Here is a 26,303-nt window from a genome sequence, read left to right on the forward strand (position 1 = left end):
GAGCTTCTGATCTCTGATTATGATCACGAGCAATTCTGTTTGGCCATCAAAAGATGGCCAACAAATACAAAGCTCTCATCTCTATACTTTATCAGTAATTAGCCAAAATTATTGAGGCAAAGCTTACAATGCAGATAAAACCTCACACACGGTAGAATCTTTACTTTTGACTTGTCTGAACAAGCATGAACAAAATCCACATCAAATAATAATTTCAGCCTGCTGTCTTTTACAATGAGTTTCATTTCATGTATCTCCAATCTTAGCTTGTCATTAGCAATGTTAATTAGTTCACTATCTCAATACCACACTAGATTCAGTAAAAACTGAGATCACTGCTAATTTGAGAAGAAAGTTTGTTCTTCCTTTAATATAGTAATAGTCACTGCAGTGACTAATAGTAAGTCACTGTAGAAAACATTAACAGGAATTAATAATGCTTGCAGTTTTCAATCAGTTACAAAATTAAAACAAAAAATGCCACTACTTTTTAATTTCCAAAAAGATAATGAAAGGATAATTATGAATTACCACATTTACTATATTACTAACCCTGTGAGGACATACAGTGACACAGCATTCAAAGCTGGGTTATCTCTGGCTATGCCATGAGCCAGGTTCTCTATAGTGTACATCTTGCCACAGCTCTTTCTGAAGGCAACCATTTTCCAATAGGAGCATGGTAATTGTTCTTTGTTATCTCTGTCATGATAGAGGGGCTTATTTTAAATCTCTCACACGGTCCAAGTTCTTTGTAGAAGGTAAAACCCAATTATGTGGAATTTCAACCACAAGTCACAGGAGTGGTCTGTGCAATTAAACAGTACTCTTACACCAGGAGATGACTGAAAGACAAAACATCTGAGCATCCCCCAGGACCTCCTGCAACGGGAAATGCTGAGAGGTTACTGGGAATATACTGAAACTGCTCTGCTCCTTCCCAGCAGCTAATGGAGTCCATCCCCAATCATCATGAACATTCTGAGCAGCAGTTCAGGTTAAATGGGTCTCTGAGGTTGCAGTGCCCCAAGAAGTGTCTAACTCCCACACTTCTCTCAGCTGGGCAGAAGGGGGAGAGCAGGGCAACTGGAAGTGGGCATATGTTTGCCAGGGCTGGGGCAGCTGGACTTTCTGCAGTGGATCTATATCTCCTAAAGCAGATGAGGAGCTGAGACAGGAGGTCTCCATGCTCACAGGTAATCCTCTCCCCCAGTTCTGCTGAGTTGAGTGTGCACATATTTGCAATTGTGTCCCTGTATGTCACAGAACAGAAACAATGCTCAGGGGGTTTCTAAAGCAATTTTTAAACTTAGATTTATTTAAAGACTATTTACAACCTTACTTCAGCTGGATTAGGAAATGAGTGGTGACAGCCTCATTTAAAACATCAAAGGACCAGCTGTGTGTAGGGGAAGTGGGCAGCAGGGGAAGGCTGCAGGAATTGTCTCTGAATCCAGTTGCTCTTCCAGCCAAACACATTCTATCTGACTTCCCTCTGGGCAGTGAACACATGAGATTCAGCAGCTCACTCAAAGGAAGCAATTAGCAGGTACCCAGCGCTTGCTGTCAGAGCTGTCAGCACTAAGCTGCCTGCCTGGCCCTGGACACCAAAGGTCATTTCATACCACCGTTTTTAGGAAGTCCTGGATGACCCCTGCTGCCCCTAACATGGGCACAGGCACAAAACCACCCAGCAACTCCTTCCCTGCCAGCCCCACCGCATCCACATTGAACAGAAGCTGTGGGCTGTTGTGTAGTGAGGATTTCTTGTTAAAAAAAGACTGTGGCTGATCCACTTCCTCCTTCAACCCTTGTGCTAGAACTAGATACACAGATAAATAAATAATATCAGGTGCAGGATCATCTTACACCAAACCACCATTCAGACAGCAGGCACACTCCCATCCTACTACACAGGCCTCCAGAGATAAAGGAAAAATTAGTGGATTGCATTGGAGCTTTTAAAATGCAGGAAAAGATCACCTTCCATCTCTCTTTCCATTTCTCATGTATCGTAGAATTTTACACTAACCTTTTGATAGCAGCACCTTACATTTAAAAACACATCACCTCTAATTGCAGAGCAGTTTGGGAAACAAAGGCAGTCAACCCATTCCCAGGCTACACAACACTAACTTAAAAAAAAAGGAGGGGGAAAAAAAAAACAAACAACATAAAAGACCTACAAGTAACTGAGCAGACTGACATGCTGTTGGAGAATAACAGAGTGCTGGTCTCTTGTTTAATAAAAATGCACAAATACCAGTGAAGGCCATGACACAATTCAACACCATTCCCACGCCAAAAAGCAACACTGAAAGATTCACCAGTGTAATTTTGTCAGCTGCAGTGGGCATTATTGGTTACCACCTATGCACACTTATGTGAATGACTTATAGGTTATAATTGAGCTGAAATTCTATCCAGCCTCATGAAAAAATCCAAGTATTTTTGAAGGTCATTTGTTGCAGAAGTCAGGGACTTTTTCGAAAACATTCAGAGAGAAAAATCACCAGGAAATGGAAGTGGCAAATACTGATTAGCTAAAATCATCTGCATTTCACTAAAAGGAAATGCCCAAAGGAAAATAAAATTATTCTGGCTATTTTCTCTCTTTCAGTGAAATAACATGTGTGTTTTATTTTCAGTTTGTTCCACTGGACCAGAGGAGAGAGAGAAAAATGCAAGGTGAGAGCCATGATCTGTGAGAGCACTCTCAGACTTCCCCAGACAGTGAAATTTAACACTGACAGATACAACAGCAACTCATCTCAGAGCCCAAGCTCTGCTCTGGAATCAGGGACAACACAGAAAAGAAGAGGGATGAAGAACTTTTATCAGCCTCAGCTGGTAAGAGAGGCAAGGTGTAAAAATAGTCTGTAAGCATTGTAAACCAACAAGAAAAAACTCTGTAGCCGCTTTCTTGCCATTTTATTCTTCAAATTATTGCTGTTACAGCAGAGTGGAGTTTAAGTTTTGTGTTAATCTGAATCTCTGGGAACATGGGGTGGGATTTATGGTAAGGGTTAAATTTTAATATGCATGTAGCAACTGTATGTAAGTAACACTCTTGTGTCCACCTTAGGATCTCCAGCATGAACCTCAGGCCTGAATAAATTATACCCTCTTCAACACAACTTTAGTGCTGGAGACCTTATTCTGATCTTTTGGACATTTGGTAACAACAGCACCTTCAGTGCTATTAAGCAGAGGATAAACCCCCACAAAAATGGGCAGTGCATACAAACAGCTGTGCCCAGAACATGTGATGCAGGAAGTCACCCACCTGTGGCTACAACAAACACTTCTGTATCACTCCCCCATCAAACTGACATTCTAAATAGCCACCCCAATCTTAAAAATGTTCTTTTCAATAGAAAGGGAACATGTGAGGAAATGCATGGAAGATTCCACACTTCATCTGGTGAAGGGTACACAGATGAAATCTAGAAAGTGATTAACACTGATCTAGAGATGTCATCTCCAGGCCTTCAGAGCCCTTTGAAACAGGTAACTGTAGGTCCCAATTAGTACTTTCAGTGTGTTTATATATATATGCATATAAAACATCTTTGTCTATATATCCACACTTAAACTACTCTGCTGAAAACACAGAATTTATTCATATACTTCTCCAGCTGAAGAGGTTTTAGCATTTTGCTGTATTTTAACAATATATTCACTACTGAGCAGTTTCATAATTAAAAGCCTTTAATTAAAGATTAATTAAACATGAGATAAGCACAAATACTAAACAAATTGCTTCAGAGAAAACCCAGAATCTGACCTACCAAAATGACTGCATATGCAATTGCACATGCTGTGAATTACTGCTTGCAGATAATTGCCTTGGCTGTCTCCTTAAAGTCAACCAACCACACATTAAAGTTAAATAATATCAAACCTGAAAAGAAGTCAGGGCTGACTGGAGCTGCAGCTAAATGCATTTATTTATATATATATATATATATCTCAGCATTAACACATTACTGCTCAAAATCATTTACCAGTGTTTAAGCAAATGTACAAAGAAAAGGCAACACTGAGGTCCTACATCCAGTAAGAGAAAATTTTAATTGCTTTTGGGATCTCTGCCATTATTCTTCCCAGCAGACAGAATAATAGCAGACAGCATTTAAATTTTTAGGGCCCTTTTTCCCTAAAGGAACGGGTGCAGGGATGAATTCCACCAGTAAAAGAAACTGAAATTCTAATTATAGTCTCCAAGGCAGACACAGTAGAGCAGTCTGCCAAGACCTCTTTTATTAGCTAAATAACTTCATACTCTTTCAAGAAGTGTAATCCATCAAGATGTATGGAAGAACAGTAGGCAATTTTAAATAGGTGTGGTGGCCATTTAATTAATTTATTTTTTTCAATTGAAAGACACAAATAATCTTTTCAAAAGACTGATGTGTATGGAAGGAGCCAGCCAGGGAATGAAAGTTCTTGAGAAAAAAGGTAATACACCTTGAAGACTTACAGAAGAGTGTTTATATACCTGGTTGTTGTATGACATTTAAATCAAACTGCCAGGATCATGACATTTAAGAGCACCTGAGAATAACTTCTGCTCTAGGGAAATTTTTGATTGCTAATGACTTCCAGAGCCAAAATTTCACTGTCAGCATGTATGGCATGGCCAGTGAACAAAATCAGCACGAATTTCATTAAAAAAAAGTTAAAGACAGAATGTAAACAATATATATATTTTTTTCCTGTTACCTGGTGTTATATGTAAATGCAATTTGAGGCACTGACAAATGATAGACATGAGCCTACAGTATTTGCAGAAATTTAAACTTAAATGTAACATTAGTCGCTCCATATTGCATATATTCTAAAGGCTTTATTTGTATTTTGAGCTACCTTGAAATCCTGATGACAAATATTGTGGTCTCTTTATATTCTCTTCCCTGGGTGCTGCTCTAGCCTGCTTACAAGCATTTGAAAAATTACTGCCAAGAACTAACAGTAAGTGACATATGACTGCTATTCTCTATTTCTTCATTATGCAAATACTTTGAAAATTGAAAGTACCATGTACAAGCTAAAAATAAATGGACTTGATGATCAAAACCATGCTTTATATGATAAATGCTGATGATCTAATGTAAATATTGATTCAAGAGAGGAGGCAATGTTTTCCTTAGATCTAGACACATCATTAGTGTATCAGTTAGGACGAGCCAAACCCCTCATGGGTGCCTGTACAGCACATTCTTTTCAACATAAGAGATATCTGCTGCTTGCTTATTGATTTCTCAGCTGCAGAACACCCAGCACATGTGTGAGCTGAGCTCCTTGTGCAGGCTAAGCACAGGTACTGCTGCCTTGTAATTGCAGACAAAATGTAATTGAACACAGCCTTTCCTAAGACTCTTAAACACCCACTCATGCAGTCTTCCAACCATAACCAGACTAAAGGCAATGTTTAACCATAAACACCATTTTATTGGATGGCTTCAAACAATGCAAGCAGCTATTTCATCAAGCTTCTGCAAATTACTGTAACTCCATGAATAGAGATATGTTACACTTAACCAAAAAATAATGGCCCCTCATCAAATCCATGTTTGAAACAGATGAAGTACCACCTCAAAATAACAAAATAATGCTTACCATGGCCTTCAAACACCAATGAACTCCCAGTCTCAACTGAATCCATGCTACTGCATTGTCTCAGCTATTGTCTTTTCCCCCTACTAGAGAGATATTATCTTTTTTATTATAATTAGTGTAAGAGCTCTTACCTCTCCATCTCGTATTCTTTCATTCCCACTTTTACGGCCTTCATTACCTGTAAGATACATATTAGCATGGGACCATCACAGTGGGAGGGAATCTCGTATTTATGAATTTATGACTTATGACTATCTCCAGAGAAACATGTATTACAAAAATATCATCTGTACTTCATTTAAATTTACATCAGTAGATGCGTTTTTTAACTACACTAGTTTTAAACACTTTAATCTTGAAAAATGCCTGCAGTCTCCAGCAATCAAGCAAGTTTAACTGCCAAACTACTATATCCTAATGAAGTGCAGCTCATCAAAATATCCATGTTCAATTGTGAAAGCTGTGGCTAACACGGCAGCAAGCCCTTTTGTTCCACTTAGGCAAAACAAAGCTATGAACTGAATTATCCTACAATGGGAGAGTCTCTTTTATACTTTGAAATCTGAATCAACAGAAAACTACTAGGTTTCATCTAGCAGTGAAACACTGGTTTACAAATCATAAATATGATCCTTGTTCTCAGATTTGCTAAGAAAGTTTTATTCCTTTGTCTGTTTCTGTACAGATTATAGTAGTTCTATGCAGCTCTACAGAAAAAAATACTCTAAAATGTGATAGGATTATTCAAGGATGATGAAAAACCAAGGAGTAGGAATGCAAAATTACAATCCTTTGAGTTTTTGACTTTACAGTATTCATTTTAAAACATTCTTACCCTTCACAGTTTGGACATTTGAGGAACAGGAGTCAACAAAACAGCTGAGTCAGTCACTTCATCAGCTACTTTTACCTAAGCTGCCTCTGGTTGTCACCACTCAGAACTCACGGGCAGATCTGCATCGCTAAATGGAGTACAGGACTGACACCCAAGTGGATTTTGTCATCAGCACCAGGAGAGGAGTGCAGCTTCCCTGGGGTAGTGCCTTGCTAAGAGCCTGCACTTGTCAATGCCACACTGGTGTGGCAACAGGAGAGCAGGGTCAGCACTGCCCCAGACACATACCCAGCTCTGAGGAGCACCCTGAGGGATCCTTTCCCTGTCCTACACCGTGCATGGAGAGACTGCCCCAGTCCATCAGGATCTGGGGACAGTTACCTGCTAGTTAAACTTTTCAGAGCTGCACACAGGCCTGAATAATTTTGATCTTTTCTTTCTCCATCATTATACAGGTATTTGTGCACACAGAACAGATAGATTGCAAGCAGGTCACCTTCTGCTGAGGTGAGCTCTCAGCCAAACCCACACTTCATTTCTCACACATCACAAACGCACCAGTGAGTTCAAGGACAATGCAAGGTATATTACTGGGCTGTAATAGGAGGGATATTATCCTCCTATTTCTATCCAGCCTTTCCATTATTTTATTACTAAGCAATTCTGGGTTGCTGGGGACATTTTCTGAGTACCACTGCTACACTAAGAGCAAAAATTATTAACAGTAAAGGATCCATTACCTCTTTATGAGCTTCACTGGAGATTTTATTGGTGTAGCGCAGAACTTCCAACTCCATGTCTGTCTTAATGACACGACTTAAAGAGAAGAAGAACAGACACCATGTTAGACTGCAACTTCACAGCTTAAGAATGTAAAATGAAAAAAACCCTGAAAATAATATGCATCACCTATAATAAGATTAGATCAAGTACACCTCAAGAGCAAACAGCTATTATAGTATTCATGACAGCAAAGTATTGTTGGCATTGATTCAGTGTTAGCAGAACAATCTTACAAAGGGAAGTCACAAGAATTTCAAACATCAGCCTGCCCTATTTAATACTTACAAACAAGTGGTTCGATCAACATTTTTTCAACTCATTCTACAATACATTAGGAACAAAATCAATGCAATTCTGCATTTGTCATAACTTCAGCACTACTTCAAATGGAACGTTTCTACAAGCATGCTTGATTTCCTTTTAAACACAATTTCAAACTATTTTTCATACCTAAATTCCCAGAGCTCCAGAATTTCTGTTCAGCACAATCCCAACTCTCACCTACTTGCAATACCTCAAAAGGCAGGCAGGGGGTGGTGTGAAAAAAATCCTATTTTTGTTTGGTATTAAAAACCCCAAACCATGAAATTCAGAAATGCTTCTGAAGAAAGATAAAACCCATAAAATCCCAAACAATCCACTGCCCTAAAACCCCATCCTACTCTTTGTGCCTTATGAGATACTGAATTCATGTATGTTTATGAGCCTTGATACTCTCTTCTGACCTCATGTCAAAAAAGCACCATTTAACTCCTCTCTACATGTACTTCTATCATGTATTTCAAATAAAAGCAGCTATTGAGTGTGACATGCACAGTAAAGCAGATGCAGTTCCATAACCTCTGTTAAACACCACATACTCCTTCTACTATTACAAAAACTGAATTCCTGGTATTTTTCATGCCCATCTCAAAGGCAGCTGTGAAGTACATACTTACTGCTTACAAAGTACAGAACTACATCTATTGAATTGCCTGAAAATATTTCAATCATATTTTCAAGCTGCACTCCAGGGTTTGCAGCAGTTACAAAGAACCTTAATTGTTATACTTTGAAACTGCCACCAAGACCCCTCTTTTTATCATAAAATGCTCCTCCTCACACTGCTGTAGAAGCTATTTACTGTATTTCTGCTCTGTAGCTTGTTTTGATGAGTCCAGAAATAGGTTTCTCAGCCATCAGTGCCTCTGATGTGAGATTACAGCATTTCCCATAGACAGTGCATTACTACAGCCACTCCCCTTCAAACACAACTCTTGTGGCCAGAGGAAAGGTACCTTTGTAAAATCCTGATATTGATCAAAATGCTTTCACTGTAGAGGGGAGTGGATTGACTTTCTTAGTCAAATGGTATATGACACAAAATAATCACTATGCAATTGAAAATGAGAAGTACAAGGTTTTAAAATGCACACCCGAGTGAAAAAATTACACTAGGATGGTAAAATCTGCTGACCATGAGTGAAGAAACACTCCTGTCTTTCAGCCAAGACATAAAAAAGAGTGGCTCAAATATATTCCACTTAGATTGAGGTAGCAAAGGCTTATAGATTTTTAATTATTTTTTAAAATCCTGTTCCTTGGAAGACTGCATGTGCTAGTAGGGTAATTTAATAGCTGTTTGATGTGCCTTTACATTACTTTCAGTATACAGTACATATCCATGATCTGCAATTGCCCAAAAAATAGGTTGTTTCATAATTGAGTTGTCTAATCTCTTTGTTGCAATCTGCTGGCAATAAAAGTTAGTAACTGCTCCACAGCAAGTGCAGTGTTAGAAACCATTTCCCTTGACTAGGGCATAAGGATCAAGGTATTTGTATTAGACCACATCTTCTCAGCTCTCTGAATATAGAAATTCATGCTCAGCCTCACACTGACTATTTATGCAGTGCAACCCCTTCATTTACACAAGGTCAGGCACTGAAACTTTCCAGAGAACATTTAGTCATTCTGAGGCCAACAAAAACCACTACCCAACCACCAGAAGGAGGGAGAGGAGTGAATGTAGATTTGTGCAGGGAACAGGATCAACTTCACCCTACACCAGACACTGGGCTTCTGTGTTACAGTGGTGGATATTACTGCTGATGGAGGTCCCACATCATGCCTGGGGCGTAAAAAAGCCTGTATTTCACCATCTTCTCACTGTTTTGATGGTGCAAAAAGCAGCACCCTCCCAGGCCAGGTCTATAGCAGAGGTTGGCACTTCAGGGCAACCTTGCACATGATGTGTGTCACAGTTCTCATGATGTCTTCTTCCACTTCCAAAATAAGGATAGGAAGAAAATCCTACCTTTTTTCATTTATGTGAACTTCAGCATTCTATTAAAAAACAGCTCTTGGACCAGTTACAGCCTCTGCATAAAGGCATTAATATTTTAATGGGAACAAATAATTTACAAGCTCTGGCTAATGCAATTGCCACAATGTACAAATTCCACACATAAGGCACTCCTCAAATTAGCAGGGGGAGCACTCAGTGCAATTTAATTGAAATAGAAGTACAAGTCTCTGACTGTCAGAACTGACCTAAAACTTTCACCTTCCCCCCCCACCATTGTACCAGTGTAAAAACATTTCTTCTTCCTCATTCTCCTTTTACACGCATTTTCTGCTTTAATTTTCAGTTAGCCAGACTAGCAGCTGGTCTTTTTACACATGTCAGTCATCCAATAGGACAGAGCAACTTTAAGATAAATAAGTATAATTTCAATCCTGAAAGTGCATTTGGGCATTTGAAATGTCTGGATACCAAATTACATGCATGACCCACTCAAGTGGTCAAGAGCATATAGAATTTGAGGCAATTATGAGGCTGAAACTCACATAACTCAATTGTATTTTCCTAAACCAGTGCTCTCCTCAAAGATACATAAATTGGTCCTCTATGTGCATTCTGCAGCTCTGATAATGCTGCCAGAAGTATTTGTTTCCAGTTATCAGATCAGAGTTTTATCAGCTGGCTTGTTTTGCTGTTTTTCAGCACATGTGTGCAACCTGAACGTCTCCTTTCTGTGGCATACTTGGAAAACACCTGGGAATTTCCATTCCTCCTTTCCCTCTGGGATTATGAGATTTACAGACCACCTAATATGTAAGGATGATGCCCATGTGGGCAGACTTCACAGGCCTGCCTTACTTTTACTCTTTCTCACCTCTGCTGTTACCTTTCCACATTTCATTTATAGAAATTTCTCTACCACTGTTTATACATTTATGCTCTTCTGCAATGCATAAAAAATGGCTAACTGAATTAGCATCAAAGCCAGCAAACTCAGCAATGCACATATGCAAAGGAGAAGCATCACAGTGCAGTTCTGAAAGACAAGTGCATGAACACCAAAGCATGAACACATGAGCTCAAAAAAAAAAAAATTTTTAAGAGGTTTACAGCATAAGTAGAAAAACCCCTGAAAACACAAAAAGCAAATGCAGAGTTTTAAGACATTAATATACAGATCAGTTTTCACAGAGAAACAATTATAGCTTTCCATCAAAATAATGCAAAATACAGAACATATGACATCTTCCACATAAAACAATCAAACCCTATTTTCACTGAGATTACAGGAAAATACAGTATATACAGGCACAAAGAGAGCTGCACATCACTAAATGTTTACTTATAGCAACAACACGATTATGATAGACACTGGCAAATTCCAGGAACAAAAGGCCATTTGGCTAAGTGTTGGTGTCAAAAAAACTCCTTCTAATTACCAAGGAGATAATTTGGACAAATCTGAATTCTCTCTTCTGTTAGACAACATTTTCTTTCAAAACACTGCAATCAATACTTAGCATATCCATTCACTATGAAATTTGAAGTTGAAGCCTTTAAATTTAAAATGAAAGGTTTAAAATTTGTTTGGAAATACACTCACTCAATAAAATGAAAAAAAAAGTTAAAACACCATCTGCAAACTGCTGAAATCCAGTGTAAGGTTGAATTCTTCTGTTTTAAGTTCCATATCAAGTCAGAAAATGATGAGGTCTTGAAAAAATAAGCAAGAGAGGCAACAGATCCTTAACCACAAACACTTTGCCTCTTGTCAGCATTGAACCATTTTTTCTGCATTTTATTAGAAGACTGTATAATACTAGAGCTGCCTTTTGTAGCTCCCAGTTCTCCCTGGCTGGTTCAGAAAGCTCAGCCATTTCATCTATAGCTGGCAGTTTGACAGCATAGCACAGAGCAAAGTTTTTCTGACAAGTACCATGTAAAACACAGCAGTTCAGAGCTTGCCAAATCTGAAATGAAATGCATCCCTGCAAGGCGATGAGTCAAAGGATGCAATTTCCTACCCCAGAATATAACCCAAAAGAATTCATCTTCCTAACAGAAAAATTTTCTTAACTCTAGAAATAAGTGCTTTCCAAACAAACTTTCTTGGCTGGTAACTTGACATTCCAAGGAGATTTCTAGTTTAGTAAGCTTTAATATACATGACCTGTCATTCACATGTTAATTTCACCAGATATTAAATCCCAACAACCATCTTTAACATACTTTTGACTTAAAATGAAAAGCCACCAAACTCAGTAAAACCTTTTAAGACATTTCTGAATACAAATCTGAACTTTTTCTTTACTTAGAATTCCCTTTCCTTGAAAGCCAGGTGTGGGGAAGGTGCATACCACCAAGCACTCCTCTTCTGTGAGGCTGCAGGAAGAATTAAATCACAATTCACTGAAGAGATGATTCTTTCCACCCCAGCTCCAAGTGCTGCCTTTCCACTGCCTCAATGCTCCACCTCTCTCAGTGTTTGTCCATATCTGAGCTTCCTAAAGAAGATTTAATCATCCTTTAACTGAAACCACAGAGGAGAAAAGCTTAGGACACCTTGGTAAGGTGGATGGAAACAACCTGAAAGCGCCCTTGAGAAAAAGCCTGTAGCCCTGCAGCAAAGCTTTCTGCAGCTAAAATTGCCATCTCTGTCCCTGTTGTCCTGCTGTGTCTTCAGAGCAAAGCTTGAAGTCAGACAGGGCCCTCTCCAGGTCCTTCTCCTCACCCCTCTCAGATTCAGAAATCAAGTCTATAACATCACTTTTGTTTAGGGAAAGGAACAGCACAAATTCTAGAAGGACAGAATAGGCAAGGTGTAAAAATCAGTCCCCCTCACACCCATTGGCAGGAGCAAGCAGCCCACCACCACAGCTCCAGGCCCATCCACGACTCAGGGATGGAACAATGTTCCACACTAAGCCTCTCCACTTCCCTTTTGCAGCTTTATGTCCTGCCAAGCAATGAAAAATATCTGCCACAACAGATACGTGACCTTTTAATAGTTCTAAATGTTCTGAAATCACTGATGTTCAAAAAACATCTCCACAGTTTTCAAGCTGGCAGTTAACTGTAAATGGAGACAGCAGAAGATGGTTCTCAGCATATGTGCTGAAAATAAATATTAAAAAGCATAATATGTAGTAGCATGCAATACAGTACCCTACAATAGTAGCAGTCAGAGGGTGGTTTGTATTTTAAGCTCATCTGTCTAAACTAAGGATTTGCTTCTTCATTTCTAGATTAATACACAGAAAAAAGCTTAGATAAAACCTAATTCATTAACAAAAATCCAGAATGTTCTTTCTTCAGTAATTTCCTAAATGGAAAACTAGGGAGCCTTAGTTATGGAGCAATCCCGTGGACTAAGTCAGCAGTGTTGACCAAAAGAGGAAAACCAGTAAAATGGAGCAGCTTTGCACTTGGTCACACATCCAGGTTTTTTGTTTCAGATAGGCTACAGCAGAATTCCCCAAGAACTACAAAGTGCAATTATATGAATAATAATTCAACAAAATTAAGGCTGCTAAAATAAATCCTGGAGAAGAAACAATACTTAATTAAATACTACCTGTTTAGACAGAGTTTTGATCTGTGTTTGATTACTGCTGCTAGAACATAAATTATCCTCAGTTCTTTTCCCACTCATACAAATTTTTATTTACATGAATGTGACTTAAACCCTAACACATCCTAGAGAAATGTGTATCCAGATACAATGCTTAAAAAATGTTACATAAATTCTTTGGTTCTCAGTGCTGTTACATAGCTCTATTACTACGTATGTACATTATTTCCAGTCCATAACATGAAATCAACTTAAAATTAAAACTCCTGTGATAAAGTAGGAGGCTTCTGCTGAGGGAATCTCTCTGAAGCAACGGGACAGTATAAGCATGTTCAATACTACTAAAGAGAAAGATTTTATGTTACTCACCATTCTGCAATTTCAGGATGAAGAATTTTGTTGTTCACATTAAATCTAAAAAAAACCCAAAGACACTAATATTAAAATGCAGCCAGACACAACAGCAGAGACTTCATACTCTTTTTAAACCATGCCTTCTCTGAAGAAGTGAAAACAAGTACTGTTTGGAAATTCAATAGAGAACCCAGTGTGAAGAATGCATTTAATTTTGAAATACATGGGACTAAACCAGATACCTTATTTTCAGAATGTGCAGAAGCCAGTGTAACAGAATGCTTGAGACACACATATTACAATTCTTTTGACAAAGATAAAACGTCAGGTTGTCAGTTCACTGCTGTGAGGGTGGGGTGGACCAGATTGACCTCCAGACATTCCTTCCAAATTATTCTGTGATTTTCCTTTATTCCTCAAACGCTCTTCAATGCAATGAAACCCAGTGAATTGTGGATTTCATCCTCTGTTTCATGCCTTCCCACGTTTGTGTGCACAGAAGGTGGCTGTGTGATAAACAAGCTTGCTTAGAGGACAGCGAAAAGGAAAATGACCTCTCTGTGTCTTTTCCAACCTACAGAGGCAAAGCAGAAGCTTCGAACTCGCCTTGGCCTCTGACACTTCACCATTTCTCTGTTTATTTTCTACATGAGCAACTAATGTATTCTTGGAATGATTTTGAGGTTCTCTAAACAATAACACTACAGTGGCCAATAGAGTAAGGAGCTGAGTAATTAGGTGGAACACAAATGAATTTTCAAGCATTGTTAAAGGGGGTTTTTTTGCTTACAATTTGAATGCCTAAGGGGTGTTTTGCATCAAAGATATTTTTGTCTGCTCAGGACTGTTTGCTCTCCAGTTAGGGTATTTAAGAGAATTAAAATGCTACAAGCTCCCAACAGTTCTTCAAAAGAATGTTATGAGGCAACAGTTCATTTTCCCATTTTTGAAGGAAAAAATTAAATCTATTCCAGGTTATTAACCATTCTTTATTCCTCAGAAGGGATCAATGAAAGCACAAATCCAATTTAAAAAATTTACTTAGAAGTCACTTTTAATTGTGTAAGGGTCTTCCTGTGTCCTGAGAAAGCAGAAAAAAAAACCCCGTTTCTATTTTTCAGAAACAGATACTCATAAACTTATAAAACCCTAATAAAGAGAAGGTGTAGGAATACAGAGCTACTAGCCAAGGCACAAGCCAAAAATTTATTACAACATTCAACAAGGACAAGCTGTATGGTACTCAGTGTTAGGGTATTAACGAGAAATCACTGTAAAAACAACTCAAGACAAAAAGCCACCCACCAGTCACAAAACAATGCACCATTATATAATAAAATTGGTCACTCGGAAGCAAGAAGGTATCAAAAGGGGGTCTTTTCAATTTAATCATCACCATCTCAAAAATTATCACTTATGTACACCAATGCAGAAAGAAATCCACAATGGAAGAAACAGCAAAATACTAATTTGTATAGAAGGGAAATATATGAATGACATAGTAGAATCGACCTATGAATATTCTAAAAACCAAAAAGCCTGAGCTGGTTTGTGGCTGGAGGACACACCAACTGACACCACCACAGAAAGCCAAGACAGAATTATGCTGCAGCTGTAACAACAGACACAAAACCTTTCAATGTCATTAGTGTGTCAGACAGAAAACTGATCAATGAAGGGAAATGTAAGGAGACAGTGCAGCACTGGAGTGTCCAAAACCAGCTCAGTGCAAATAGGAATAAACCAAGGTTATTGTGAAGTAACAAAAGAAAATAAAGCACAGGGAAGGGCAGTTACAGAAGGCAACTGACTTTGACTCTGAAAATCCACATCTCAAAAAACTGAATTGATCCCTTTTACCACAAGCACGAATGGATGAAATCAAAAGCAAATCAAATGAGCCAGACATGAACCTCATAGAAGAAGACTGTGCCACCCAAGCATTCAAGAGAGGAAATTGTACAGTGGTGTAGACTTACAGCAGCTCACTTTTTTGGAAAAGCCATTTCAGATACAGTCCCTGGATTTTCTCTTTCCTGACCCTAAAGGCTCTTCTTGAACTGTCTTTGTGCTGTCAGAAATCCAAATCTTACTGACTGGGATCACCTACTGTGTGAAGTTCCTTGAAATTCTGATTTGCTGTCAGTTGGGGAAGCTCATTAAACACCCAGAGATGCAGCAGGATTGAATCAGGAGGGTGCTGGTGGGTGGAGAAGAGCCACAGGAATTCTGTTCTGAGAGAACAGTCCTCTCTCTCACCTGAAAGACAGCTCTCTGATGTAATGCCAACTAGAAAACAAGATGTTAGACCTCTGAGACACAGCATCAATCCGTGTGTGTGAGACAATATATTGTAGGTCACTTTCTCAAGGAGGTCAAAGACCAAGGACAGAACTGTCTCAGCCCCACTCATCTCATGGAAGTTGTGGGTCCTGTGTGAGCAGCCACAAGGCCACCTGTTCAGAACTGTGAGACTTCCAGGGCTGATGACTCAAATTACACTTCGCTTTGATTACTGTTGTGGTTTAGGGATAACAATTTAGTGCTCTCACTAAAACCACGGCATCACTGCCACTCACTTGCCCCCTCCCCCTCCAACTGGAAGCACAAAATGCAAAAACCATGGGCTGAAGAAAGACAAATTTACTGGAAACAGCAATGAGATAAGAAAACATACAGTGCCAGCAACAATTATTAATTACAAAAGGTGTAAGACAAAGAAACAACTTATATGGGAAAAATCCCAACAACAAAAAAACCACCAGACTGTTCTGCCCAAAATGTTTCTAAAAAGGAAGGAACGCTCCTTTCCTCCCAAGGTCCCTTCCTCCTGGCCCCAGTAATGACATGAAGGAGTGTAAACAGCATCTGGGTCCATGGCTGTGTGTTCTATCTATCCTGGATGTCACCCAGGATGTCACACAGGTGTGCTGTCTGCTGGCTGCTGCACCAGGAGCTCACAACTGGTATCTGAGCAATCCATATCCACTGTCCATGGTAGTAATGGCACACAGTGACAGTGTCATTCAGCAATCCATATCCACTGTCCATGGTAGTAATGGCACACAGTGACAGTGTCATTCAGCAATCCATATCCACTGTCCATGGTAGAAATGGCACACAGAGACAGTGTCATTCAGCAATGAGTATTATACAATTCAACATTACAAACTCTTCTCACCCAAGAATCAAATTCCCTCAAGCCTCTAGTGAAAACTAACCAGCCAGCCTTTGCTAAATGCAGACCCCAATGTCCAAAGGTCTCACCACCCGTGCCTTTCACTGTGCTTTGAAAGGTCCATTGCAGAGTTTGTCTTTCCCAGAGGCTGGTCTGTCACAGGGAATATGAAACACCCACTCAGTCCTGTGCTCTCTGGCCAAGGTGTCCATGAGTCTATTCCAGAAATGAGTCTTACTGTCTGACTCAACTCTTTCTGGGGTGCCATGTCACTACAGGACTTGTTTTTCAAGGCTGTGCCTCAGGCAGTAGTGTGAGGCCAAGGATTAATCTCCAGGCATCCAGTGGTCGTTTCCATCACTGCTGGCACACAGTGCTTGCCTTGGTGGGTCTGGCAGGAGCATGAGGTCATCCATATGCCAGGTCTCCCCTTATTTATATTTCCACCACTGTCCCTCACAGCACAGAGGGTTTACCCATTTGGCCCTGCTTGAGTGCAGAGCATGTTTCAGTCATGCATTACCTGGGAGATGGTGTCTGGGGTTAAAGCCACCCCTCCATCAAAAATCCATCTGGATGTTCCATCTTTTCCCTGATCACCTGAGGTGTCATGGGCCCGTCAAGCCAGAAGTAACTCAGCCTTGTGTTGCCAGTCCAGACCCACCTGAGACACTTTAGTCTGGCAGCCCAACCCACCAGTCTGTTGTGGTGTCCTTCGGCAGCCCCACGTGAAGGACTTTGAGAGCCGTGTTCTCCACCCAGGCAGTGATGTTTGCCACAGTTCAGCAGCCCCCATGGGTTCCCCCTCTGTGCTGCCAACTGCTCTTTGCCCAGCAGTCCAGCCACCCCCACAGGGCATTTGCCACCATCCACGGGTCACTGTAGAGGAAATGGCCACCACCACAAAACTCGAACACTAGTGTTGGCCATTTCTCTCTTCCAGCCATCTCTGAGGCCATCTGGAGCCTTTCAGCTCTGCAACCTGACCTGATCCACCTTGTCCCTCAAGAGCTGTTGTGACTCATCATGCAGGACTCCATGCAGCAGCTTTCCATTTTCAGTGTCTCTGTGATACAGCAGAGAAGAGAGCATTGCTTTTCCTTTTCTGGTAGCTGATTATATGGTGGGGCCTCCTCAGCATGTCACCTTCTCCTCTTCTTATGATGGTGATCTGAAGTTTTCACCTTCAGGCCAGTTTGTGGTAACTTTCAAGATCTCTGGGCAATTGGGGTTTCCTGTTCAATGTTGCTGTGTGACCAGAGTGATCCACTTACTCCACATGGCATCAGGGCCAGGATGTGTGGAAGGGATTCTCTGAACATCCAGCCCAGCACTGGCAGTCAGGGTGCCAGGAGGAGCTGTGCTTCAGTGCCCATTGATCAAAAGTAGCATAAGCCCTTCTGTCTGAGGACCTGCCCATTGGAAACTGGAGCTGCTTTTACCCTTGAAGAACTGCCCGTGATGGTTCCTCCTCTTCTCAGCTCACATTCCTGTGCTCCCTGACAGAGGTGGGGTTTCCATCCCACTTCTTCATTTCCTCTCCGTGATCATGCAGGTAAACCCACAGGTTACCTCACGGTGTGTCCTCTCTCTCTCAAGCAGGGGAGCACTGCTCCCAACACCAGGACTGCTCTGTACTGCCAGGTCATGGGACACTTCTTTAAACTGTTGGTGGTTCTCTTTAAATTGCTGGACATCCTTGGACAACCTTTCCACAGATGTGATACGGATCTCTAGTAAGAAATACTTTCTTCATACAGCTTGCATTTGATAACCAAATTATCCACTGACTGTCCTTATTTCATGACCTCACTGCCAGTGAGTTGGCACACAGCCATGGCATGCTCCAGTGGCACTTCTGCCACATGGTTGTGTACACTGGATGTCATCTGGATTTATAGGGGCCTTGTTATTTGAATACTTACGGAGTACCTCCAGCACAGCTAACTCTCTCAGGTTCTGGGTACCTTGCTCCATGGTGTTCCACTTGTCTCTCTGCACTATTAGACCATTCTTGAGAGAATACCTTTCCCTCATGCTATTGACTCCAGAGGCTGAGTTCATTTTCTAATCCCCTGGCCAATTCCACATCCTGGGACAGGGATCCCAGCTGCTTTTCTTGATTCCTTATTTTCATATCCTGGGCCATGATATTCCAGCACTGGAACACCTCGGTCACCACAGGCTCTCCAGACTGGCAGCTGTAATCTTTCTGCACATCTCCCAGCTCACCTTGGAAAGGGATCAGGTGATTATTCCAGCTCTGCCTCTTCCTCCTGTTACGAGAGCCCTGCTTCCTCTTCACCCCTCACTAAGCAAATGGATTGTCTTGGATTTCTTTTTCTGTAAAGGTGCAACTGCTCCCAGCACAGGTTCTTCCTCTGGCTCAGCCTCAGTTAGGAGTGCCCTCAGTGCCTGTTGCTCTTCCTTCCTCCTCCTCCTCCTCCTGAGGACGCTGTCTAGTGATGAGCAGTGTCTGATAAATCACAGCCAGAGGCCAGTATGTTGCATAACTTCATGCCTCTCTGGAACTGCCACAGCTTTTTTGCTGTCATCTATTTTTTCACTTTAACAGGGTCCTGTAGCTGCTCAGGGGTGAACTTTCAAACCTTTGGAGCAGAACAGTCCTTCAGAAGTTGTCCCACTTTCCTTCTTTAGTGCTCCCACTAGAACAACAGTGCCACTTGCTTCCCCAAGTGGAGGTACAAAAGGCAAAGATCATGGGTTGAGACAAGAATAATTTTCTGGAAACAGCAATGAGAGAAGAATATGAAGAGTAACAGCAACAAAATTAAGAACAAAAGGTATAAGTCAAAGAAAATATTTATATGGAAAAGACCATGAAATGGGACAATTCCACCCACCACATCTCAATGCAGCAAGGAACACCCTTCTTCTCCAAAGCAAGAGAGAGTCCCTTCGCCAGCCCTGACATGAGCTGGTACAGAACAACACCTGGGTCCTGGCCATGCCCCCTCCCCAACACTGCAGAGAACTAACCCTGTGCTGGCCAGAACCAGGACATCTACCAACAGCACAGCTAAACAAACCACATCCTGAAAATTACTGGTTAAACTCAACAGGAAGAGCTTTTCACCACCAATAGTATGAGTATACAAAAGGTGTTTAACTCACATAATTAGTGCACAAACCCCTACATGAAATCCCCTGCCCATGGCCTCCCAGCAAAGTTTTGATTTCACTAGACAGCAAACAACTTACCTGTAACAAAACATGTACTACCCTAATGTTAGAAGGATTAGGCAGTGCAATCTAATTCTACATTTTTCTGCAATTTGCAAATTGACAATACTTAGATGATGAGATATGTGGTTTTGAGGAAGAAAACAAATTGGCATTTGCTACAGTTGCAATCTGTAACATATTACTGCTCCCATTTAATCAATGCAGAACTAAGAAATACTACACTTTAAGGCACGTCCAAATTGATTTCACACTCAGTTGTCCTTTCACATGCAAGACAAATTCATTAGTCAAAATAATTCTAGAAATCTACACCTCTCATATAAAAGCACTGTATAATGAGACCTCTTTTTGTCAGTTTAATGAATATACTGTGTGTGTCTACAGTGATAAAAATCTAAAACATATTCATACACAACATTAGAATTTCTCCTCTTCTTCAACAAGGAGAGTGTTTGGTCCTAATGAACTGATTTGGCTACACAATATGAAAAGAGGATTTCACTGCAAAACTTTAAACATTAGGTACAGTGCTTAAACTGTCCATCATTTATTTCAGTTGACTCTGAGGATGAAAAAAATTTTGCTAACACAGTGAGCAAAGATTTATTCAACAGTGTTTTAAAGTATGTGGCATATTACTGTTCAACCCTACAGGTTCAAAATCCACTTTTCGGTATGGTGAATCACATCCTCTCAAAGCATTTTTACAATGGCTACATAACTGACATGATTAAATTAAAGAAAATCCTGCACATCTTCCAGTCTGAAGAATAGATCCATGAATCAGGAAAAAAACCACAGAACCACTAACACAGAACAGGCCTCTATTAGCAAAATTAGTTTCTAGAAAAGAAAGCACTAGAACTACTTCAGAAATCTGCCTTCTGTGGTTAAGGCTTCTGGGACAAATGAGCAATCCACCTCTACAGGACTGTGAAGAGGCACAAACAGAGCTGACCTGAGGGGAGTTACCAGGAGCAGCACCAGGAAACAGTTCAGGTCTCTTGTCTGGAGCCCTGTCCCAGGCTGGTCCCTCACTGACCCTCAGTGCCACCCTCTGCTGAGCAGGGAATTTTCCATGTACCACTGGCCTCTGTTCCCACAGCCTGCAGCAACAGACCAGCTTTTCTGCAGGACAACATCCCTTGCTATATGAGAGAGCTATATATAAACTAATGGAAACCATGAAATAATGCACCACCACAAACTCCATAAACAGGACAGAATCAAGCTTAGTTATCACTATCATGACAAAAATAACTTCAGGGTGATCTTCTGGGCACAGAAATAACCCACAACCATAGCAGTCATTTTGTCTCAAACAACTATTTATGAGAGTAAAAAAATTAACCAAATAGCTTAGGTAATAATCTTCCAGAAGAAGTTCAAAAGGTTCAAAAGTGAGACAGAGAAGCAGCATCGCTAGGGCAAGAAAAAGACAGTTTCTGACTGAAGCAGATGAACAGTCTGCAAAGAGAGCAAGATTCCCCTTTTTCAGGAAATTAGACATTATTTTCATTATTATCCATCATTAAAACCACCCCAGGACACCCACCCCCACCGGGCCAGGTCAGCCTAGGAGGAAAAAAAAACCATATGGGAGCAAGAGAAACACAAAATGGTCCTAGCAGGAAAACAGATCTTGGCCAGGAAACAAAACAAACAGAAGATCAGGCACAAAATAGAGCATCATGGCCAGGGCAGAGCCTGGCTGAGCTAAGGACTGAGACAGCCAGCAAGGCACAGGCAGGAGGGAGCACACTGCTGTGCGTGTAATCCTCTTGGAAACAATCAGTACACCTGAAATAATCTTTCTCTAAAGGAAACATTTGCTACAGGAGCAGTGGAGAAGCAGGAAAGCAGGAATGTTGAAATTGGTTTCGGTCTGTATTGAAAACAAATATCAAATGGACTGGTTTATATAGACAGCTGCAATATTCTGAGGCAAGCAGGGTTTAAAAGCAAGCTCACCCCCTTCTCCAGACCACCCCTTACCCCCTGCACATGGACCAAGCACGAGCTCATCAGGGCCACCACAGCCTGGGAGAAGACACAAACAGAATCAGGGAGAGCAAAGAAAGGCTGCAGTGACAAGTGGTTTGAAGGCATGGTCTCTGTCACAAGATGGGAGTGGATCCAACAACAAAATCAGTGCATGGTCTTCCATACTGCTTGGGAGGGGAAGGTCCCAACCAGACCTGTCAAAGGCAGCAAAATCAATGTCCTAGTGCCTAGGGGTGCAGAGGGATGAACATGTGCCAAGTCTCAAATGAGAAATATCTGCTAACAGCTGCAAAACCCTGCTAGGAATGGAGAAGCACTTCTGAAGCACATGGGCAGCATGTTTAGCACTAAGAAACCAACGCTTTAATGTCATTAAGTGTTGTAGGAGAGGCTCCATTAAAATCTCACATGAAGTGCTAAAGGGAGTGGCTTCCTAGCTTAATGTTGACTAGTGAATGGGCTACTAACTAAACTCTTTAAATGGAGTTCAGTGAAATTCAGGGTAAAAAAGAGGGGGTTGGTAGTTCAAACATCATTCCAATGAAGAAAATGTACATCATTCCAGTAAAGAGTTGCCAGTGAAGTTAACGACTGGTTATATTTCATGTGGAGGTGTATCAGACAAAACTGGAGATACTGCTCCACACAGATTTTGGAGTCCACCTGTATGAGGAGAGTGTGAGATAACTATTTACTTGGACAAAGCAACAGAACTCACACTGGTTGTAACAGCAGAAACGACACCAAACACCCATTAGAGGCGATCTGCATGTATTGTGTACTTCATATTTAACTCAGTGGGCAGAAAAAGATGTCTAAATGCCTGGCACCTTGTTCCCAATATCCCTGACAAAACCATTAAATTCCCATTTAGGATATAAAGGGGAGAACCAAGTAACTATGAAATCAGGTTCCAGAGTTCAGATCCCTTGGCACAAGGAAAGGATCCCAGCAGAATGCATGCTCAGACCACACAAATGAGTGTCCAGACTTGCAGCAAATTCTGTGCCTTACCATCTTCACTGTAGAATTAACATGCTGTTGACAGAGAAGAATGGAAAATACATAGAGCGGGGTGACTGGGAGTCAACTACCATAAAAAACATCTCAGCACAACTGTTTATTTTAACAGGCTTTTTAATGACAGAGGTCTTTTTTCTTCTTTGCCATACACTTGAGCTAAAACCAAAAAATTATCTTCTTTAAAAGATAGCGTAACAGGATAGTTGTATTTCATTAAAAATTGGAGCCATCATCCTCACATCCCAGAGCAAGCTGTGATGTATTTCTACTGCCCCTTCAAAATACTGCATGCAGGAAGACATTTTCACCTCACTAGTAGGCAAACTCCATAAAAAGACAGCAGAAAGGGACACTAAAAGCTCACATCTAGACAAAGAAATGATTATTCCTTTTTTTTTTGTGATTTGTGATTTTATTTTACACCTGTAATATAACATTTTTTCACAAGACTATGCATTACCAGAATCTCTAATATCTAGATCAATAACGTACAAGGAACTGAGTAAGAGAAAGAGGCTGCTCTTAAAGATTTATTTTTCTTCAATCTGAAAATCAAATATTCCAATCCCGAAAGTGGAAATGGATGTATATGATGGGTTTATTTGGTTTTAAATAGCTACAGTATAAACATAGGAAATTTGGATTAACTTAGATGCAAGAGAGATTTAAAAAAAAAAAACCAAAAAACAAACCCAACTGTATTTCAAGTCATTAGAAACATGTATCAAAATTTCTTTGGAAATAAAATGTTTGGCATCTGATCTGCCACTAAACAGCCTTTCATCAAGAAAAAACATAATTTAATTTGAAATATAAAATGAATTCAACATAACTATGTAACAATTAATGTACAGAAAAGTTGTGTCACTTACTGGCTGATCCCCTCAAACGAAGCTTCTTTGGAGACATTTCCACTATCAGTATTAACACCACGCTGGGAGAAAAAGATTAAAAGGACTATAATTCTGTGCCAAACACATACATTTAAAATTTAAATCATGGGGAGAACTTGATTGCAGTAAGTATTTGGGAAAACTTAACACATAAGTTTACCTGAATCACTATAAATAAAAAAACCCAACTGTTTGTTCAAACACAGTCTAATATGAGAAATAATCAGTTCCACAGGAGAGCAACACAGAACTCAGGTCAGGATGTGTTGCTTAGGAAAATGACAAGTTTTAATTTCTTATGTCCTGAGAGGGGGGTGTGAGACTTGTAATATAATTATACAAGGCAATAAAATGAAAAATAGGCAAGGTTTCTTCTAAAGTAATTTAGTATTAAAATAAATGCTTATGCCCTGCCTTGGCAATGTTACTTTTAAATTTGCTCCCCTACAGCTTTCCATTCAAGCAGGCAGCATAAGCAGGAGTATTTTGGCTGCTGCACAGCAGATGAACATTTCTGACATGTGCCCAGGGAATCCTGCAGAGCAGCAGCTCTGGAACGAGACCACGGGAGGAGAGGACCAGGTTTCCATTCAGCAGCAGACAGAGAAGTGCTCTTCCCTTCCCTGAACACTTCTTCACAGCAGTGGGAGGAATGTGAAAGCACCACAGCACCCTCCTCTCAGCCAAAAATTATGAGAAAATTCCTGGTTACAACAGGATGCTCCCAGAGTGATAACTACTCAACAACTCCATGTAAAAATGCACAGTAAGAACATAAGATAGTCAAACATTCCATTTCTCTCATTTCTCTTAAAGAACATGAAATTTAGCCATAGGGGCATCTTTTAAGTGTGTACATGTGCATACAAATATAAACAAAAGAAAGACTGAAAACTAGGGCCTCTGTTCCTAATGGATAAAGAATTCAAATCTGAGGCCATGTAACTTCCTAAGGGATTTTTTGTCAAGGTTTCTGCCTGGTCTCTATCGTGGCAAACCAAGAAATCTAAGAGGTGCCACTGCATTTGCTGTAAGGGAAAGCTCAGAGTCAGCAAACAATTTTTATAAAGACTGAAGACAATAAAACAGATAGTAAGAGTTTACAAAACACCTGTAAAGCAGAGAGCACCTGGCAGAGAGGTGATGGGGAAGGACAAACTTGCAGTCTTCACCTCCAGTCATTCATGCTTCTTCCCAAGAAATAAGCAAGCACCAACCAAAATACTTAGCAAGCATTTGATATTGCCTCACTCCTCCTGGAAGCTGGTCTTACTAAACCACTCTATGAGAAAAAGTATTCCCTGAATCTTTGTGGGATTCCCACAGAAAGGCCCAAACATGCTCATGGCATGACCAGAACAGCAGGAAAGGAAAAAGGAGTTTGGAGTCAGTGTAGATAGGCTGGAGGTCTTCATGGTTGACAGGCTTGTGATGTTTTACCAGAAAAACAATACAGCTTTTGGCAAACAGAATGCAGACCAGATAAGGCCAGAGGCTACAAATCCTGAAATCATGGAGGGCCCAGAAGACTAGATTGTTATACACAGGTGACCTCAAAGTTGGTGTAAGATGGGAGGAAAAAATAGAGAATGGCAGTGCAAAGAAATGCTACATGAACGTGTGTCCTTATTGAAGAAATTTAGTACTTTCAGAATATGACTTACCAGAGTGAGAAGTACAGCAGGTTTCTTCAAAGCCAATACATTGGATATCTAGAAAGAGGTTTTAGATCACTGTTATTTGTCTTTTTTCTTCCACATAACCACATTGATACCAATTTCATCAATATTCACTGTATAAAAAGTAAATGAGCTGCAACACAAAAATGTTCCTCTGATCCCTTTCAGATATTGTAGTTTTACCTGAGACATGCAACAAGAGACAGGAGAATACAAAATATCGACAGAAAAACAGTGATCAAGTTCATTGTGTTCTTTAAAGACATAAATACCAATTATAAGTCATGTCTACAGTCATCATTAGGAAGACACAACACAGAAGCCAAAAAGCTGCAATGTCACACAGAAATAAAGAACACCAGGGTACTCTATCCTGCACATATAACATTTGCATTAGTATTATTATATTACAATGTGCTAAATGCTTAGCAAAGAATATTTAGTGCTATTCTCACTGGGTCACTTCCACTGACTGATCCTTTTATAGGCTCCTTTAGTCTCCTTCAAACATTCACAAACTGGGAAGAAAATCCCAGAGATTTTGCCTACACTGGGCTTGTAGAGTGCTAGGCTTTCAGAGCAGCTGCAGAAGGGTGGGTGCTGAATTACACATATCTTGAGGCAATGAACCCATGACAGCTTCATGGAGCAATATTCTATCCACTTTAAACCACCTTAATAGCACAGTATTAATTTTAAGAAAAGAAAGTATATGGAAGTGAAGTTAAAAAATATCAATTCCACCTTTTTGTTTGTTTGTTTTGTTTCCTTATGTCACTAAATATCAGGATAACACACTAACACACGCTGGTCATTCATTGACATAAAGCCATTCTATTAAAAAAAAGCCTCTGGTGTCCTGATGGTGGA

The 26,303-nt window shown here is 40.3% G+C and overlaps 1 protein-coding gene across 1 annotated transcript in view; it reads right to left on the reverse strand.

The window, feature by feature from the left end:
• The window catches only part of PEPD (peptidase D), a 140,176-nt gene that overhangs the window by 90,790 nt on the left and 23,083 nt on the right, over nucleotides 1-26,303 (reverse strand). Inside the window, exons 5-9 of the mRNA XM_066327988.1 lie at nucleotides 25,419-25,466; nucleotides 23,734-23,795; nucleotides 13,465-13,509; nucleotides 7,198-7,273; nucleotides 5,754-5,800 (exon numbers count right to left, since the gene is read on the reverse strand). Coding sequence (XP_066184085.1) covers nucleotides 5,754-5,800; nucleotides 7,198-7,273; nucleotides 13,465-13,509; nucleotides 23,734-23,795; nucleotides 25,419-25,466 — 278 coding nt within the window. The remainder of the gene's footprint in view (nucleotides 1-5,753; nucleotides 5,801-7,197; nucleotides 7,274-13,464; nucleotides 13,510-23,733; nucleotides 23,796-25,418; nucleotides 25,467-26,303) is intronic.

This window comes from Sylvia atricapilla, chromosome 12 (genome assembly GCF_009819655.1).
Source record: "Sylvia atricapilla isolate bSylAtr1 chromosome 12, bSylAtr1.pri, whole genome shotgun sequence".
Classification (NCBI taxonomy): Eukaryota; Metazoa; Chordata; class Aves; order Passeriformes; family Sylviidae; genus Sylvia; species Sylvia atricapilla.